Below are 19,278 nucleotides of genomic sequence, written 5' to 3' on the forward strand. Positions count from 1 at the left end.
CGCTTTCTGTGGACACCGACTCTGGCCGGGCTCTGTGCCAGGCATTCAGCCGGAGGGGTGGCCGCTCGGCGGGGACACGGGAGACCAACGGGTCAGGCTGATGTCACCAGATATACGCAGAGGCCACAGATCTGCTGCGAGGGCTCTGGACGACAGAGAGAAGGTGCTGATCTAACCAGGAGGGTGGGGGATGGGAAAGTCAGCCTTCCCAGTGGATGAGACACCGGAGCCGAGTTTGTGAGGACGCCTAGAAGGTCGTTGCACAACGAGGAGGCAGAAGCACGTGGTGCCTTCTCCCACGCTGTTCCTTCAGCTGGGGAACAGCAAACCCAGGCCTGCCCACCTCCTCCCCACCCACCGCATCTGCCTGGCCGCCTTCAGGACCGGCCGCGGCGGGGCCGGGTGGCTTCCTTCTTCCCCGCAGGTCCCTGCCCCTCCGCGCCCAGCACTACAGGCCCCCTCTCCTCTACGCTCTCAGACCCCCTTCCCTATCCGTCCCCCGTGCAATCGTGTGCTGTCTGATCTGCACCTGTGCCCCCTGAAGCCTAGCACACGCGCGCACACGCGTTCGATGACATCGGTTGAAGGAGTGACACAGCGTTGGAACACGAGTGTGGTTTGACCCGGAGCTTTATTCTTAGAAGTGCCGTGTTCAGGATGGGGACGTGTGGCCCCATCGCCACGGGCGCCGGTCAAACGCCGCTGGGGTCCGGCGATGCGTCACCACGAGGGCTTCAGAAAAGCTGACATGGGTCAAGAGGTGAGGGGGTCTGAACACGTGTCATCCAAAGAAGCTGTTGAAGGAGTTAGTACTGCTTACCCTGGAGATGAGGGGAGGCTGCAGGCGGGGACGCGATTGTATCCGCAGCGCTCTGAAGTATGGACACTCGGAGATGTGGGAACGCGTACTGTCCCCTGCTCTGGAATCTGCCTAGAACGAAGGCAGAAGGAAAGAAAGGGCCAGTGAGTGAAGTGGTACAGAGGCACATTTCAGACCCCACAAAGAAACGCTTTCGAAGGATCAAAGTTACCCGACCGCTGGACAATTGGCCTCGAGCTCTCCTAGATGGACGCATTCCGAGGACGTACGAAGTTGCCACCTTTCCGGGATGCTGTCCCTTTGAGGCCTTTGGTCCCGGGTGGGAGATTAGGCCAGATAACCTGAGACGATGAGCGGATCTAAGGCTCTACAAGGGGACGTGTCTATCCCCACCTCGGGCCCGTGTGTGTCCGCGCACAGGGACGGAGAGGCCGCACCCCGGGCCTCGCTGACTACCCACCCCGAACGTGCCGAGCCAGGCTTCCGACACCAACAGCCGCTCCCGAGTCTGTGACGCAGCGGCAGAATGCATGGAAAGCCTTGCCCTGCACCGTGTGGAATGTTCCTCCCCGCTCCTTCCTGTCCGCACCTTCTCCAGAGCCAGGGGCGTCCGACTGGCTGAGCTGCCCACAGAGCCCAGGAGGAAGTCAGTTCCGCACGGGCCCCCAGCAGCCGTGCTGGGACTCAGAGGAAGAAAGGGGTCTGCGAATATGTCCAGCCTCCCTCTGGGGACATATTTGCTGGCATTGCTGTCACAAGCCACCTTGGCCCCGGGGGCCGTAAACACCTCACATCTGGAGGCCGCAAGCCTGAGATCCGGGTGTGGGCGGCCCTGGCTCCTCCTGGGGCTGCTCTCCCGGGCGCGCAGACACCGTCTTCTCCCCGCGTGCTCACATGGTCGTCCCTCTGTCTCCAGATGTCCCCTTCTTGTAAGGATGTCAACAGTATTGGATTGGGGACCCACCTTAACGTCCTTGTTTTAACTCGATTGTCTCCATAAAGACCCTGTCTCCAACTAAGGTCTCATTCTGAGGTCTGAATTTGTGGGGGTGGTGGGGGGGAGGACATCATTCAACCTGTAATAGAGGACATGTGTCTTTTCTGATTGCCCATCACCTGGACCCTGCGATGTGACTTTGGGTGGGAGGCAGGGCTCTCCCTGGGCCCAGACGTTGCCCAGCTGTTCTGTACGATGACAGAGGCCTGGGCCCAGCTGTGGCCAGAGAGACACCTGCACAGAGCTCTGTACTGATGCACATCTCCTGTCACAAAGGTGCGGCCGGAGCATCTTCTGTCCTGGTGACATGGCTGCCTCTGCTTCCCAGGAGGAGCAGCGCCCATGCCCACGTTCACCGCCAGCAGCGGGGCGGGAGGGCGAAGAGGTGCCCTGGGTTGTGGCGCCTTTTTTTCTTTTCTTAAACGTTTCTTTGAGAGAGAGAGAGGGAGAGAGAGGATCACAAGCAGGCTCCGCACTGTCAGCACAGCGCCCGCTGCGGGGCTCGAACTCGCGAAACCGGGAGATCGTGACCTGAGCGGAAGCCAGGAATCGGACGCTCAACCGACGAAGCCATCCCGGCGCCCCCAGGACCTTTGGACGGCACCCCCTCTGAGGCCACCTGAACTGTGACCCAGCGGCTGTTGTGGCTCCTGGCTCCTGGGTTCCTCAGCACTGCTCCAGGTCTTTCTCTCCTCCAGGTGCTGGCTGCCCAAATGCTGCCCAGTGGCGGTGGTCTCTCCGAGGCCTTTCCTGCTCCACGCCTTTTGCCGCCCCGCTGCAGCTCCCATAGCTTCCGTAAGACCAGCTTACCCCCGGTCTCAGGCTGCTTGCTCAGAGAAGCTTCTTGGTGGCGGTGCTGAAGGGGGAGCTTGGAGCCAGTCAGACCCAGCTTCGAACTCGAATGTACTAGATGTGTGACTTCGGGGACGTTGTTTGAACGCTCGAGGTCTCAGTCTTCCCTTCTCTGAAATGGGCTCATAAGCGTAGCTGCCACCCCGCCCGTTTTGAGGCGGAAATGAGTCAGGTCCGCTCATGCAGCATTTCACCGGGGTCCTGGTCCCGGGGTGGGGAGAGGGGGGTAAGCATCTCCCTCAGAGTGAGCCGTGCCTCTATCACAGGGAAGCCGTCCAAACTGGAGTCTGGGGGGCATGTAGTGACCTGTAGACGAGACCAGCTCAGCGGGGACTGAGAGGGGCGAGCCCCGCCTGTGGCTGGCAGGCTTGCACGGGCTGTTTTTTGGGCCGGGGGGGGGGGGGGGGGCACAGATGCTCGGTTACTCCAGCCCTTCAGGGCAGCACGAGGTGGCCAGCCTGCACCCGCCCAACATTTAGCTCAGGGGTTTCCCCTGCTTCTGGGCCAAGTGCCTGGCTCCTGTCCCCTCCCTGCTAATTCGGAACACACTAGAAAGCAACGGAAGACCCGAGAGAAGGTGTTTGGGGGACTGTGCAAGAACCTCGTTGCTGACCGTCCCTGTAGGTACTTTCCCCTGGGGGTGTGGACACCGTGCTGCCCTCCCCAGGTCTATCCGAGCCTGACTCCCATGGCGCATCCCCGACTGTCCCTTCCTCCCGGCGCCCAGCCCTTGGCAGGAGGGCCAGGGAGGGTCCTTTCCGGTTCCGGGTCCGACTCCCTTGCCCCCTCTGGGTGGGTCCAGGCTCCTGGCTGTTAGGGAAACAACCGCCAGAAAAGCAGATGGTGGGAGGTCTGCAGGTGGGCGGGGCCCAGATCTTCCTCAGAAATCTTCTCTTTGTTTGTGCTTTGCCTTTTGGGGGAGAAACACACCCCGTCTCCCCCACTGCTTCCATTCACCGCGGGGCAGTCCCTACCTCATACATGCGTTTTCATTTTAAATTCTCCAACGGGCACCAGAGAGTCGTTTTTTAGCTGGCTGGCTGGGGGAACCTTTGATCAGCCCCAGGAATCCGTGAGGATCAACAGAGGCCAGCAGGGCTGGGCTGTGTTTGACTTAAAATTGGAAACACAGGAGTGGTTTTATATAGTCTGGGAGGTCCAGGAGCCCCGAGCGCTGATTTATGAGAGGCTTGGTATGAGAAGCCTATGGTAATATTTATAAATTCCTTCCCCAGGGCTGGATGGAATGTTCTTCTGAAACTGCGGTCAGATGGCACCTTTTGGGGGGATGAAGGGAGGTTAGGTCCAATTCTTCAGTGATTGAAAAAAAACCAGGGAATGTGGGGGAGGGATGGCTGTTCCTAAGAGACGCTGCAAAGGAAGCTGGTCTACAGGGTCCTTACACCCTCCGGGACTCTCTCTAGTCCAGGACCTTGCAGGGGCTCCTCTCTGGTGCTCCAGAGCCCACGTTGCCCCCTGCCTGACCTCCTGCAAGGCCGGGGACCTACATATTATGGGGACCACAGTTTACAGATATCCACCTTGGTGTCAGGGGACACGAGACAGGTCCTGGCCTGGCCGTGTGGGAAGGACGAACAGGAAGGATGAGAGAGGGGACGTGTGGAGGGGGCTGAAGACAGACACAGGTGTACTGAGGGGCCCGAGTCTGACACGTGACACAGGATGCACTGAGTCAGAGCCATGTCCCGCATGGAGGTGGCTGCCAGGAGGGCCCCGTGTGCCTTCCAGGCACGGCCAGAGGCTCACACACCCACGGTGGGTTTTGGACCAGCAGCCAAGGCAAGGGACCCCACAGAATCAGGGAGCCCCTGCCCAACCGTGTCCCCTCGGGGTGGTGTCCCTGTCCCTAATCCCTCAGGCTGGGAGAGGGGCTGAGCCATGTGGCCCAACTGGCTGATGACCTTGCTTGAATGAGAAGGACAATGGTGAACGTGTTTCAAAAAGTGTATTCAGGAGAGTAAAACCAAGGGGAGGGGAGAGGAGGGAACGTTCTCAGCTCTGGCCCACCTTGACCTTGCCGCCTCCGTTTCCCACCTATGAACAGAAGAGAACCCCATTGATATCAGTGATCTGCGTCTGAGGGATCCTGGAGGGTGTGTGTCCTACCTGCTGCTTGGCGTCATGATGGAAGTGATGGAAACGGCGGGCGGTGGTCTGGGGTCTCTTGGGGTCTCTGGGGGTGGTGGGGAGCTTGTCACCTTCTTTCCAGCCTGCCTGGGCCGTCACCCGCAGCCCGGCCCCGGGAACACCTGAAGGAGGGTCAGGGGCTCATCAGGAGGTCTTTGCACAACCGCTCGCTCCGGCGCTGGCCCACGGACTCCCCACGGGAGCCCCCGACGCCCGTTAAAATGCCCGCAGGACGGTTCCCACAAGAAGCCTGTGATTCTAAGACCTGCTTCGGCTGAATCACCGGAGGCCGGGTGGAAGGCTCACAGAGACGCCTCGTCCCCTTCTAGCTGTGTGTCAGCAGGCACACAGGTCCCCCATACTCGCGAGGGCTGAGCTGGGCCGACAGCGGGAAAGCAGGGGTTAAATGCCCACTCTCCAGCGGGGCCCACGCGCCACGGCAGGACCTGGTTGACGCTGAGCGCGGTGGAGGACGACCTCTGAAGCTAGCCGGTCCCTCACCTTCCCCTTCCCTTCCTGAAGCATTTAGGAGGTGGAATCCTTTTGTCCCTGGAGGGTGACGTCAGTGTTCCCTCTGGCAGGTGGGACCATCACGCACGTCTGAACCGCTGCGGTGACGGCTGGCTGGGCGCCCCGAGGGAGCAGTGGCCCTGACACCTGGACGCTCCGTCCGGCACGTGGAGGCGTTGCCAGTGCACGACCTGTAGGCGTTCTGCCAATCCCGGCAGTCGGGGGCTGCGGGGAGGCTCGGCTCCATCAGGCTCAGCCCCCGGCCCAGCCAAAAGGGCCTGCAGTTAGGCCCGCCCTCCTCTCCCACGCCGGGAGGGCCTTCCCAGCTGCACTGCGTTGGGGCATTCCTGCCCCAGACCCTGCCTCAGTGTCCTCTCGGCCCCAGCCCCTTCCCACCTCGTCTTTTCCCTTGGACTCAGGGGCGGAAGTTCCTCGGTTGGAGGCCAAGGCCAAGTCGCCAGGCCGCACGGAGAGCTAGAGCTGCAGGGGTCTCCTAAAGGCGATGGCAACAGCAGCTGTCATTTATTAAGCGCCCACTGCATGCCGGGCATGTTAAGGAGATGATTTCTAACGCTCACAGGTGCTCGAGAGAGGCACTATCAGAGTCCTCAGTCACGGCGGAGGCGAAGGGGCAGTGGAGAGGCCGCGCAGTGTGGCCGAGGGCACAGCCCCGCGTGCGATCCCGGCCCCGTCACCTCCCAGCTGTGGGGCATCCGGCAGATTTCCCAAGCTCCTCATGTCTCAGCTTCCTCGTCTGCAAGACGGGGAGGCTGCTGACGCAGCTCGTGCACAGGCTGGTGGCGGGCTCCTGTGCCCGCAGAGTGCTCACGACGGTGCCCAGCGCCCAGGAGGGGCTGCGGGAACACCTGCTAGCCTCACGGAGAAGCAGAGCGCTCCGGGCCGTCAGCAGCCAGCTGCAGGCGTAAGCCTGGAGAGTCCGGTCTGTCCGGCCCCGGTGCCCATGTTCTTCATCGTACACACGAGGAAACACGCGTGGTGGGGACGGGGTGTTGGGGGAAAGGACTTAAGGCAAGATGGGCCAGGGGCTTTGTGACCCTCCCAGGGCTGACAGCCATTGTGTGAGCTGATGAGAGCCTCAGGGCAGCATCCACGGCACCAAACACCGCCTCAACCTGGGCAAGGTCCCTCTGACCCCTGGGTGATCTGGTGTGGCCTCTGGGGGATGCCAGCAAATGCGGGAATAACCATCTCAGGGGCTGGACAGGTGGTTCGCGTCCCCCCCCCCCCCCCCGGTCCTGTACCGTCAGAGCACGGTGCATCCCGGAGACCGCAGGTGACAGAAACCCACCATCAGGCTACCTTCCCATCTGTAACCCGCCCGGGTCTCCAGGGCTCTGCGCTGCCTCTTAACTGCTCTTTGCTACTGACTTCTCCATTTTACTTGAAATAAACATTCAAGGTTTGCCTTCCTTGGGCTTCTCTCTTTTCATTACCCTCCCCACTGCTAGGTTTCATCGCCTCTCCAAAACGCACAAAAATGGAGACCCCGCCTCATTTAAACCCTGGACTAGCAGCAAGGATCGTTTCAGCGGAGCCAGAACAGAAGGAGCCACGACGGGGACGCGAGCGTTTTATTATCCCCCGTGGTTCCCTCTCCCTCTCGCTCACATTTCCCTCCGTGAAGCTGAACAGGAACATGTTACAACTGAGCCCAGCTTTACTCCCGGCCTCAAAGGATGAATCGCAGACAAGCATGCACCCGGTGGAAAGAGGTGGTGTCTTCCAGGAAGCCGGAGCTCAAGTGTCAATGTCTCCATCAGCCTCTCTCCCCGGGCCGGCCCCCTCCCGCCCGCAGAGGGAGCCTTCCGGCCACAGAGGCTCTGAAACCGCCCCCCCCCCCCCCGGGCGCTGGGGTTCCCGCTGCCCTGGCCCCAGTGCTAAGCGGCCCGCAGGTCCCAGCGCAGAGGGCTCTGTGACGCCACGCTGCGCCCTCCCCAGGTCACCGTCAGGGCAGTGACGTCACTGCTACTCCTGAGTTTCAGAGGCACCTGGCGTTTGCTGGGCTCGAGGGTGGCCTGTGTCATTCTGGCTGAGAAGAGGCCAGGGGAGGGTCGGCAGGAGAGAAGGGGACAGAGTGAGGTGCAGGAAGCGGGGTGGAATCACCCGGGCGGGGGAGAAGCAGAGCCCAGGCAGGCGGGAGGGGTGCAGGAAGTGATGCCAGGCCGAGGTTCCCGCCCGAGCCAGAGGCAGAGGCCTCGGCCAAGCCGGGTGGCCCCTCACTTGGAGACCAGCATGTGCACGAACTCCTCGTAGTTGACCTGGCCGTCCCCATCCACGTCGGCGGCCCGGATCATCTCGTCCACCTCGTCGTCGCTCAGCTTCTCCCCGAGCCTGGTCATCACGTGCCGCAGCTCGGCCGCGCTCACCAGGCCGTTGCCGTCCTTGTCGAACACGCGGAAAGCCTCCCGGATCTGCTCCTCGCTGTCCCGGCCCCTCAGCTGCCGGGCCATCATGCCCAGGAACTCAGGGAAGTCCACGGAGCCGTTGCCGTCACGGTCGATCTCACCCACCATGTCCCGCAGCTCGGCCTCCGTGGGGTTCTGGCCCAGGGACCGCATGACGGTGCCCAGCTCCTGGGTGGTGATGGCGCCGTCCCCGTCCTTGTCGAACAGGCAGAAGGCCTCCCTGAACTCGGCCACCTGTTCCTCTGTCAGCTGGTCGGCCATGGAGGGAGCGGTGGCAGCGGCCGGGCTCCGGGGGACAGGTGGCCGCACTAGGGGTGCCGGCTGGCTGGCCGTCTGGCCCGGGCTTGACTGGCGGGCGCTTAAGAAGGAGCAGGGCTCCGCTGGCACCCCGACTCCCCGCCCCGCGGTTGCCCGGGGCCGGGTGCTGTTGGAACAGGAGTCCGGCACCAGGAACGGGCCGGTGGAGGGTTGGGCTGCGGCCACCGCCCGTGTGCGCGCACGCATGTGTGTGTGTGTGTGTGTGTGTGTGTGTGTGTGTGCGCGCGCGCGTGTGTGAGCTGCTCCCGCCCGCCCCACTGGCAGCTGTTGGGAACCCCCCGCGGGGACTCCCTGTCCCCTCCTCCTGCCCCATCGCTAGACCCTGCACTCAGTGAAACAAGCAGTTTCCCTTCTGGGAAAGTTCGGGCAGGATGAAAGGCAGAGGTTGCCTTGGCCTGAAGGGAACTTGTTTCCTTGTCCGGGTTCCCAAAGCCTGAAAGCCCTCGCTTTCCCAAGAGGGTTTTCAGAGAACGAACAAAGGCTTTCTCCTTCAGGTGGAAGCAGACTGTCTTCTCACCTTCAGAAGAAACATGAATGGGGAAGGTTTTCCTCCAACGTGTTCACTCCTCGATATGTATCGAGGGCCTACTGTGTGCAAATACTGTTCTGGAAGCTGGGAATAGAGCCAGGGACAAGACAGGCAACTCCCAGGCCTCCTGAAGCTTGTATTCCCTCCCGGAGACAGCTAACTGGCGAGTAAACCGAACGATGAGATTCGTGGATATTGTGACAGGTGCCATGAAGGAAGACACAGGGGTGCTGGTGGGGAGAGCACGGACAGGTCACCTCCACAGCGGTGGTCAGGGAAGGCTTCTCTCAGAGGTGGCACTGGAGGGTGACCGGAAGGGAAGGAGGTGCCTTCCCGGCAGGCAGGCTGAGCAGGCTCAAAGCCCACGCGGTGGGTGGGGAGAGGGCGTGGCATGGCCAAGGGACAGAAAGGTGGCCAGTGTGGCTGCAGCCTGATGGATGAGGGGAGAGAAGGACATGAGGAAGGGCACACAGAGGCCTCCTCAGATGCAGTGGGGGAGTCACGTTCTATTCTCTGATGAATGGGAAGACAGGCAAAGGCATGTCTGAAAGTCTGGACCTGGGTTTTGGGGGAGAAGAGCAGAAGAAAGGGGGTATTTTTAAGAGGAGATGGTCTCAAGAACGCGAAATGGGATGCTCACCGAGCACACATTCCTGCCCCCAGGGAGCCTGGGGAAATGACCACCCACCTAGTGACAAGAGGCCACGCTGCCTGTGGGAATCCACGGAAAGCCAAACTGGGAGAGACCCCCAGAGAACCACCATGATACGGCAGGAGACGAGCAAAGGAGGACGACACCACCAGACTTCCTGTAAAGCCACAGTAATCAAGATGGCGTGGGACTGCCAAAAAGTGGACACATAGATTAATGGAACAGGACAGAGGGCCCAGAAATAGACTCGCAGAACACAAGCGACTAAGGAGCAAAGGAAATACAAGGTAGTCTTTTCAACAAGCGGTGATGGAACAGCTGGGCGTCCATGTGCAAAAAAAAAAAAAGTGAATCTGGACACAGACCTTACGCCCTTCCCAAAAAGTAACCCAAAATGGATCACAGACCCACATGGGAAATGCAGAACTACAAACCTCCCAGATGATGACATAGAAAGTCTGAGTGACCTTGGGCTTGGCAATGACACCCAGCTCATCCAGTTTGGGTCTGGGCTGGGTTTACATAGGACGCCAAAGGCGTGATCCATGGAAGAATTGATGAGCTGGATGTTATGGTCTGAGTATGTCTTCCCAGAATTCAAAAGCTGAAACAGCACCCCCAAGGGGATGTAGTCATGAGATAACACGAGGGCAGTAGCAGGAGGCCGAGGAACCACTGGGCACAAGCGTGTAAGCGACATGGTGTCCTGGAGAGCCAAGGGCTAGCATCGTGGGAGAGCTCGTGAGACAGTCCCCGTGATGGACGCATACGTTCTCGCTTCCTGCCTACTTCACCCGCAAGAGGGTAAGTGGCCGATGGGTGTCTGCAGGTTTCTGGATCCTGGTGCTGTGGCTCCAACATCCAGCCCTCGCCCTAAGCGAGTTCTTCAAAAAGGCACGTTGAAAGAGAGCTCAGTAAGGATTTTAACCAAAGGTACTCATGACTCACAAAGGACAGTGCTGGGATGGGCTAAGCTGTGGCGGCCTCACTGGTTAGGAACCTCGCTCTTATTTCATGGCTTTCTGCCATCCTCTCCCTGCAGCCTTCCCCGAGAATCCATTTTTGATCCTGGGACCCATCTAAACATTTAAAATTATCGAGAACGCCAAAAGGCCTTTGTGTATGTGGGCTACACCAACCAGTATGTTCTGGAGTTGAAATTACAACCGGAAAAAAATTCAAGTATCTAGCTATATTTTTCTACATTCATTTGTAACTTTAAAAAAATAGGAGTAAAAAACTCATTGCATGTTAACAGATATACTGTAGTTTTATGAGAGATCTATTTCTAAAATAAAAAATAATAATAATTTTAATTATTAATAAAACTAATAAATTATTTATTAATTATTATTTATTAATTGATTGTTAATAAAACTAATAAAAACAACTTCGCAAATCGCTTTGTGTGTCTGGTTTTGTAGAAGCATGTCTGTTTCTGCTGCACTGGTCTGTGGGAGGATGTTTCGATATGAAGTACAGACTAACCCAGCTTCACACGGATACGCAGCTGGAAACGGAGAATGTCTAAATGACTCAGGTATTGGCGGGTATTTTTCTTCGATACAGTATCAACATTCGACGAGTGGTGGTTTCTCAAAGGTTAGCTGCAGTGTGGGATCCGAAGCCACATCAATGATCTTTCTCGTACTGTCACATTAAAATCCATCGGTCACTCTTGGGCTTCGTGATTGTGTCATGCTCTGCTTTGTTCCTTTGGACAATATTGGTTCACTGAGTTCTGTAGATCTTCTCAATGTTGACCCGTTGCAGATAAAATTATAAAAATCTCATGGGGCACCTGGGTGGCTCAGTCGGTTGAGCGTCCGACTTCAGCTCAGGTCATGATCTCACGGCTGGCAGGTTTGAGCCCTGCATTGGGCTCTGTGTTGACAGCTCAGAGCCTGGAGCCTGCTTCTTATTCTGTGTCTCCCTCTCTCTCTGCCCTTCCCCCACTCATGCTCTGTCTCTCTCTCTCTCTCTCTGTCTCAAATATAAATAAACATTAAAGATTTTTTAAAACATCACATTCATTCATATCACCAACAATCCTATTAGGAAAGTATCAGAAAGTCTCAAGCTCACAGTGACAGGTATGGAATTTCCAAAATTCTAATTTTTATTTGAAAGCTCAAATTTTATCATTGACAACAAAGACTATCGATTGTTTTTCTTAAAGTGACAAGCTCACTTCATCCATTTTTGAAAAAAAATGTCTGCCAAATACCAAGTCTGGAGCAACCATATGGTGTCATATCAGCTGTTCTTTCCAATAAAGATGGCGGTCCATGACAAAAGCTTCCCCATTACACATGGGCTCACAAGGGCACCTTTCTTATGGCAAATGCTGTATGTCAGTGTTTAGCAGCATATTAAAGATGTGCCTACAAGGGTTGAAACTTAATACAATAATAATGCCACTACTTCTCCAAGAACATTCTTAAGTGAAACTGGCTTTTTGTTTTTTCAGTTCAGTGAAGTGTATGATGATTGCTAATACAGGAGCCTTGATTAATGCTAAAGGGCTAGGGATTTTACCCCCCACTGCTTTGGCCCCAGTGCAAGACGTCAACACAATGAACACAGCAGATAATGTCTTGGTATTATTAGGAGAATAGTTTGGCCTCCCAGACCCTCAGAAAGGGTACTGGGGACACCCTCCCCTCCCACGGATCCTTGGAACACACTTGGAGGCCCACAATGGTGGAGTATTGAGAACCATGTCGGAACTGAGTGTAGGACTCCCTGGGCTGGAGGTAAGAGGTACTGAGGACGCTGGAATCTTGGCAGGGACAGTGTGGACCTTACAGAATATGGTGTTAATGATGACCTCACTAGACACACATCCAAGGGACTGCCTGCTGCAGCAACTTCCTCTGAAGAGTAGATAACCCAAGGTATTTCTCTTCTCTCTGGATTGGCACTATAATAGTTTTTGTTAAAAAGAATTCATGCAGCACCCTTGTGGATATGCCTCTCTTGCTGGGTGCTATGAAGATATAGATTAGGATTCCCCAGTCTCGTCAACCAGTCATACCTCTGTGCCCTTCGAGAATGGGTGAGGCTGAGTGTGGCCATGAGAGTTCTCTCTCTCTCTCTTGATTAACAGCCCTAACCCTTGCTCGTCTACCTCTGGCCCTCCAGTATGAATATAAACACGTTGTCGTAATGTGTTTGGGTCGCTATAACAAAATACGACAAACTGGATGGCTTCCAGATTCAGGGCATGAACCTGAAGTCACTCTTGGAGTGACTTTTGGTCAGTCTTTATGACCAGGGCTGTCCTGGGCTAGGCTGGGCTGGAGTTTGAGTTCAGGGAAGAGAAGGCGGTTCTGGATCAGAGCGTGAGTTGTTTAATTGAGAAATCTGATAAGTAACCGGTGACATCATGTTTAGGAGGCTTGTGCACGATGTGAGAACGCATTTCCCAGAGCTCATGAGACACCATGCATGGCCTTCCGCTGGGTCATAAAGTGCAGGAGTGCTCACTTTTATGATTTGAGGCCTCACCTGCAGAATGAAGTCCACTGCAGAGGAAACAAACAATCAGACTGTTTTGAGAGTTTCCTGGATCCCCTTGGGTCAACGGGTCCTCATGTCCACTCCCACTGCTTTTACCAGGCAGCCCGCCTGAGGTCAGCCTTCACGGGTGCCCCACCCTGTACCAAGGCCACCTGTTTAGGTACCGTCGAGCTCCTTAGCAGCTCACCTGCTGAGGCCAGTGCCTCCGGTGTCGCTGAGCACCTCTCACTCGGTCCAAGAGGCAGCAGGACGGACACAAAGTGCCCTGTATACTGACAGCCACTTTGATTAAATCAGTATTAAATGATCACCCCAAATGAAAGCAAATTAGTCCTAAATCCCACAATAAAAGCAACCAGGCAAGTTAAGATGTCTTCTCGAACATCCTGTTTTCCTGCAAGAAGGATGATTTTTTTTTAATGTTTGTTTTTGAGAGAGAGAGAGAGAGAGAGACAGAATGCAAGCGGGGGAGGGGCAGAGAGAGAGGGAGACACAGAATCCAAAGCAGGCTCCAGGCTCTGAGCTGTCAGCACAGAGCCCGACGTGGGGCTCGAACCCATGAGCTGTGAGGTCATGACCGGAGCCGGAGTCAGATGCTTAACCAACTAAGCCACCCAGGCACCCCACGGTTGATTTTTTTTTAAAACACCTGCCAGGATTGGTGACTTTGTCCAGGTAACTCACCAAGCTCACTGGTTGCTCCTACCACGAACTTCGGGGCAGGTGAAGCGTCCTGGACTGGCCTTGGGGAAGGCAGGGTAGAGGAGAGCAGAGCAGGGAGGAAAGTGTGTTGGTTCTGGAAGGCTCCTTTGTATGACTCACCGGCCTTTCAAATCTGATATTTGATGTTTTGAAAAAAAAAATGACCAACAGTAAACATTAAATGAGGTAATGTTGCTGAGGGGCTAGAACTACATTCAACAAATCTTCTGATACCCAGCTACGTTTGATAATTGGCTAAGCGGGTTTAAGCGTTCCCCCCGCCCCCCACCCAAGCACAAGGGTGTGGTAATTACCTTCAAGAGAACCACGCACTTCCCCGAGGGGTCTGGAACTCACTAAGAAGCAGGAAGAGTGTTTCTTCCAAGTTCCAAGCCTTTGAAGTTTACGATTGTGATGAAAACCTTTCATTCAGTCCAGAAAGCATGTGTGCGCGCTTGTGTGTGCGTGGGGCTCAAGTGTCCACGTGAGCACATGTGTGCCTGCCGGGGAGCACGTGACGAGTGGAGGAAGCAGGAGTGTTTGGGGCATGGGCTCTGCACCCGGGGAGGTGATTCGAAGGAGGCAAAGTGCTTTAGCAAAGTGCACAACTCCCTTTGGAAGTCATTCCCCCAGTGTTGTCGCTTTTTTTTTTTTTAATGTTTATTTATTTTTGAGAGAGAGAGAGTGAGAGAGCAGGGGAGGGGCAGAGAGAGAGGGAGACACAGAATCCGAAGCAGGCTCCAGGCTCAGAGCTGTCAGCACAGAGCCCAGCGTGGGACTCGAACCCACGGACCGTGAGATCGTGACCGAGTCAGATGCTTCACTGACTGAGCGGCCCAGGTGTCCTGTCACCCAATGGTTTTTTTTTTTTTTTCTTATTTTTTAAATTTTTTATTTATTTTTGAGACAGGGAGAGACAGAGCATGAACGGGGGAGGGTCAGAGAGAGAGGGAGACACAGAATCCGAAACAGGCTCCAGGCTCCGAGCCATCAGCCCAGAGCCCGACGCGGGGCTTGAACTCACGGACTGTGAGATCATGACCTGAGCCGAAGTCAGACGCTTAACCGACCGAGCCACCCAGGTGCCCCAACCCAACGGTTTTAAACTTGCTTGTTGAAGCACAGCCGTAGCACAGGGCACTACAGATTCCTACACGAGGGGGTTCCGAAGGGCGGCTGCGGCAGTAAGAGCTTAATAAAGGTTAACTGTTATTCACCATCCAAGTAAGATTTCATGTGAAAAGGGGCTTCCCCTGCTAATGAGATTGTGAAAGTTACCCTCCCATCTAAACCCCTTCGTTTCCGGACAAGGACGTTACAACTCATCAGACTGAAGGATCTGGTTAACTACTTAGTGAACCACAAGATATGGGCCTCGGTGGGGGTGGGGGCGTGGGGGGTGGTCTCCTGGCTCTTCATGCTTCGAGGACCGGGGCCCGAGGGGCACTGCCAGTTACTAAGGGACTCTCTGGTCAGCCTCAAGTGCCTCGAAGGCAGAGAGAGCGTTTTGTTCACTGGAGATTCTGGGATTCCAGCGTAGCCCCAGCACAGAATGGGCACTGGAGAAACTTCTGAACGGACGAGGAAGGCTTTGACCAAGGCGGCTTTGACCAGAGCGCAGGTTTCCCGGGAAGGCCTGGTCCCGTGGGCAGGGAGGACAGGGAAGGGGGGCTCGCGACTCTGGGGTCACCGACCACGGGGGTCAAGCGTCTCAGAGCGAACCCAAGAGCCTCGAGGTCCAGTCCTGACTCAGCGCCACTGATGTCGACCCCGGTGGCGATTCTGTCTGTCGGAGGAAGAGAAGAGACCGCTCCTGACCTCGTCTTTAAAGGAATACAGAGGTGACCAAAAAAAAACCTCACCCAGGACCAAGCGTTGCCTTCCTGGAAGAGGCCAGATTTGGGGACTCGGAGAAGGGGCGACTGAGGAAAGGAGGAGGAAGGGGTGGAGGGTGCAGATATGGTGTGACCCAAGGGACCTCAGCGGGAAGCCCCAGGGCGAAGTCCCCTGCAGTCAGCGGGGGAAGGAAGGATTAGGGGAGCTCAGTCTGGAGATTTTCCTCCGTGGGTGGCTCAGCTGGAGTGGAACTCAATGGATAAAGGAAAAGGAGGCGGCACGAGAGGCCCGATACAGGGGTGGGGGGTGAGCCCAGCATCAGGTCTGCCCCATGGGCCCGACCTCCCACCGCCACCTCCCCCGAGCCCTACACTTCCTTCGGCTTCGTGCCCGCCCTGAGGTCTCGGCACATGAGGGGAAAGGGGAACGGCTATGTTTGCGAAGACACGGGAGGAGATCAGCATTTACACCGTCTCTGTGAGACCAGGTGGCACCAGGAAGCCGGTCCTCCTCTGCCTCCCGGAGCCTGGAACGGCAGCTTGGACTCCCTGCAGAGTCAGGGTGTGAGCAGCATCCGACCCCCAGACTTGACAGGGTGGAGGGCCCGCGAGGGGGGCGCTGGGCGGGTGCCGCTTCCATACAGGAAGGGAGATGGAACATTCAAGACATGCACTTTTCCAAGATGGGATGGGAAGTGAAAAATTATGGCATCTATCTATCTATCTATCTATCTATCTATCATCTACCCATCATCTATTATCTATTTGTCTATCCATCTATCTATCATAACTGGAGGAAGAAATTTCAAATGCATCATCAGGAAAATGCTATGTAGCTTGAGGAAACAAACACACAAAAATGACCACAAACCCAAATATTTAGAACTGGTTTAGAACACCTCAATTGCACAAGAAGCTTATTTCACTGGAAATAACAGCCTGGAACACATGCGAGGAAGGGAAATGAGCCAGTATAAATGGCAGCATTTATGCGCCAGAAAAAAGAGAGTAACATGTAGAAGCAAAACTTCTGCTCTCTCTGATGGCGCACAGGACTAGTCAGGCTGAAGAATGCAGCTCACGTGCTGGGAGGGGCAGGGGGAGCATGAGGAGGGCTCTAGTGAGAAAATAGAAAGTTACTAACACCTTACTTAGTAAGAGGGGTGAGCAGGGGTGGAGAGAAAGCTGTGCCCTCTTTTCAAGATGCTAGAAACTAGTCAGATATGCTTTTTTTTTAAATTATTAATGTTTATTTCTGAGAGAGAGAGAGACAGAGTGTGAGCATGGGAGGGGCAGAGAGAGAGAGGCAGACACAGAATCCAAAGCAGGTTCCAGGCTCTGAGCTGTCAGCACAGAGCCCGACGCGGGGCTCGAACCCACGAACCGTGAGATCATGACCTGAGCCAAAGTGGGACGCCCAACTGACTGAGCCACCCAAGTCAGATATGCTTTTGAAAATGTGAAGAAAGCTCTTAGGGAAGGAGTTAAAGTCTAGAGATCTTTAAAAAACAAATCATTGTTTCCCCATGTTTAATGAGGAGCAGGGACATTAAAAACCACAGACGAGGGGGTGCCTGGGTGGCTCAGTCAGGTGAGCGTCTGCCTCTTGATTTCGGCTCAGGTCATGATCTTGAGGTTCGTGAGTTCAATCCCCAAGTGAGTGTGGAGCCTACTTGGGATTCTCTCCCTCCCCGTCTCTCTGTCCCTCTGCCCCTCCCCCACTTGTTCTCTTTCTCAAAAAAAAAAAAAAAAAAAAGAAAAGAAAGAAGAGAAAAGAAAAGAAAAGAAAAGAAAAGAAAAGAAAAGAAAAGAACCACAGATGAAGACTGGACTAAAAGTAGGGGAGTTAAAGCCCCAGCGAAGGGATGGGTGTAGCCGGAGATGAGGTTACCAAGGGAGAGAGAAAGTCGAGTGAGAATCAGGGCAGCTTGTCCCAGAATGTTCCAGAAGATAGGAGGATAATGGCGGACCTGGGCAAATACAGGCTAGCGGAGGTGATGCCGCGGGCTTACCGCGAATGATGGCTCCTCGAGAAACCGTTTCCAAGGGTTTCATGGAAGCGCACGAGGACCGTCTTCGCCCCAAGCACATTTGCCAACTTATCCAATTTAAAAGGCGAAACTGACCCCACCCGGGCCCATGTGCTGTGAAGCCAGGCCGTGGTGAGGGGCAAGGCGCCCGCCGAAGCGCCACCTCCTTCTGGAGCATTCCGTGGCCTCACCTGCCTTCCTGCCCTTCTCCCCCCAGGGGGCGGCCAGCTGTCCCCGGCTCCGCGACTTGCCTGAGCTGCGTGCGGCGGTCCTCGGTGGCGTGGGAAGGACAGCTGAAGTCCGCAGACACTGGGAGCCCAGTGGCTCCTCCGCGAACGAGTTCCGCGCCTTCTCTAAGCCTCCCTTGCTGCATCTGTAAGATGGGAATACACTGTTGAGTGAGGACAGGATGAGGTCACCCATCGCAGCCCTTAGCGCGGCGCTGGGCACACAGAAGCCCACATCACCCCGCTCTGACCCGGCGTAAGCCACCGCCCTCCGTCTCTGCCACGTCAGTGCTCCCAGGACAGGCACAGAGGAGACGGAGTCCCCATCCTCAGTTTCCTTAGGACTGCGGTCCTGCAGCCTCTGACAGTGCCCTGGGTCCTGTCTGCTGGGACCACAGAGGTTTCTCTCGCCCCTGGTCCCCGGTCACATCCAAGAATCACTAGCCTCTTCCTCACACCTTCTGTGTCAAAAACAGCCTCCTGGGTCAGGCCCCGGATCGGGAGGTTGCAAACACGAAGGCCTCCGCGTGATTCACCTGCGGGTGGTCGGCTGGCCCGGGCCTGTCAGCTCCTGGGGAGGAAGGGCAGAGTAGAGGGGCTGACCGCTCACCTGTGTGCGCTGTCGTGCCCAGCAGCCCCGTGGACCGGCCTGCGAGGCCCGAGGGTCAGGCCTCATTCACTCCTCTCACAGCAGACAACCCTGAAGCTCAGACAGTGGCAGCTGCTTCTCGGGCCCGGTGGGCCGGCCACAGGGCCACCGAGACACGTCCCGTGAGGCCTTGCAACCATCTTTCCCGGGACCTAGTGCCCGACCTCCCGGCCCAGCTCCTTTCTCTCTCCCCTGGCGGCCGGAGCCATCCAACCGTCGCAAACAGAAAAGGTCCTTCTGCCCGGGTGGCGGGGGCGCTGGGGGCTGCAGGCCACAGGCCTCAGTCTTGCCGCTAGGGACGGGATCCCGTGGCCACTGCTTTGGGAGCACTGTGACCTAACTCACCCTTTCTGAGCAGCGCATCGGGACGCGTGGGTGTGCCCCAGTCACTCCTCTGGTCTGCTCCCTCCCCGACTTCTTGCCAGATGGGGAGAACAGCAGTGCCCCGAGCAGAGGTCAGAGGGGAGGGGGTGAGGCAGCTGTGCCCACGTGGAAACGAGCACCTGCTCTGATATGCTCTTGAGGCAACCGCGGTCCTGACGCTTTAGGATTTCGCCCTGAGGTCAGAGATACAGTAGAAGCACCGGGCGCCCCCTCAGAGCAATTGATTTATTACCGGTTTTAAATTAAAGTTGCTAGGGGCGTCTGGATGGCTCAGTCGGCCGAGTGTCCGACTTCGGCTCAGGCCATGATCTCACGGTGGGCGAGTTGGAGCCCTGCGTCGGGCTGTGCGCTGACAGCATAGAGCCTGCTTGGGGTTCTCCCTCTCTCTCTCTATCCCTCCCTCCCCCCTCCCCTGTTCTTTGTGTCTCTACGTGAGTGAGTGAATAAAGAAACTAAAAAAAAAAATTCAAAATTAATTACTTAATAAATTAAAGTTGCTGCTTTACAAGTTTGGTTAACTTTTTTTTTTCCCCCTGGCAAACTTTGGCTCTGCCTTAAGTTATGTCAGTAATCGCTGTGAAACGAAGCCTGGGACCCACGGAAATATAACAGTTGACTACGGACAGGAGGTGGGACTGGCCAGCCAGAGGAATCACAGCAAGTCCAGACAAACTAGC

General features: G+C 56.1%; 1 protein-coding gene and 1 long non-coding RNA gene across 2 annotated transcripts; both read right to left on the bottom strand.

Moving 5' to 3' along the window:
* Nucleotides 1-600: 600 nt before the first annotated feature.
* On the bottom strand, nucleotides 601-2,298 carry LOC121014871 (uncharacterized). Its single transcript, XR_005783473.1, has 3 exons — nucleotides 1,032-2,298; nucleotides 821-931; nucleotides 601-743 (listed from the first exon to the last, which is right to left on the bottom strand). It is a non-coding gene; the product is annotated as an uncharacterized LOC121014871 (long non-coding RNA).
* Nucleotides 2,299-6,901: 4,603 nt separating this feature from the next.
* LOC121014870 (calmodulin-like protein 3) lies at nucleotides 6,902-8,212 on the bottom strand. Its single transcript, XM_040451538.1, has one exon. The coding sequence runs from the start codon at nucleotides 8,012-8,014 to the stop codon at nucleotides 7,565-7,567; it is 450 nt and encodes a 149-aa protein (XP_040307472.1). The 5' UTR covers nucleotides 8,015-8,212; the 3' UTR covers nucleotides 6,902-7,564.
* Nucleotides 8,213-19,278: the final 11,066 nt, after the last annotated feature.

This window comes from Herpailurus yagouaroundi, unplaced genomic scaffold, assembly GCF_014898765.1.
Source record: "Herpailurus yagouaroundi ecotype Mexico unplaced genomic scaffold, PumYag 203, whole genome shotgun sequence".
Classification (NCBI taxonomy): domain Eukaryota; kingdom Metazoa; phylum Chordata; class Mammalia; order Carnivora; family Felidae; genus Herpailurus; species Herpailurus yagouaroundi.

Coding starts and splice junctions, on each gene's coding strand:
- LOC121014870 (XM_040451538.1), bottom strand. CDS start 8,014: ATGGCCGACCAGCTGACAGAGGAACAGGTGGCCGAGTTCAGGGAGGCC.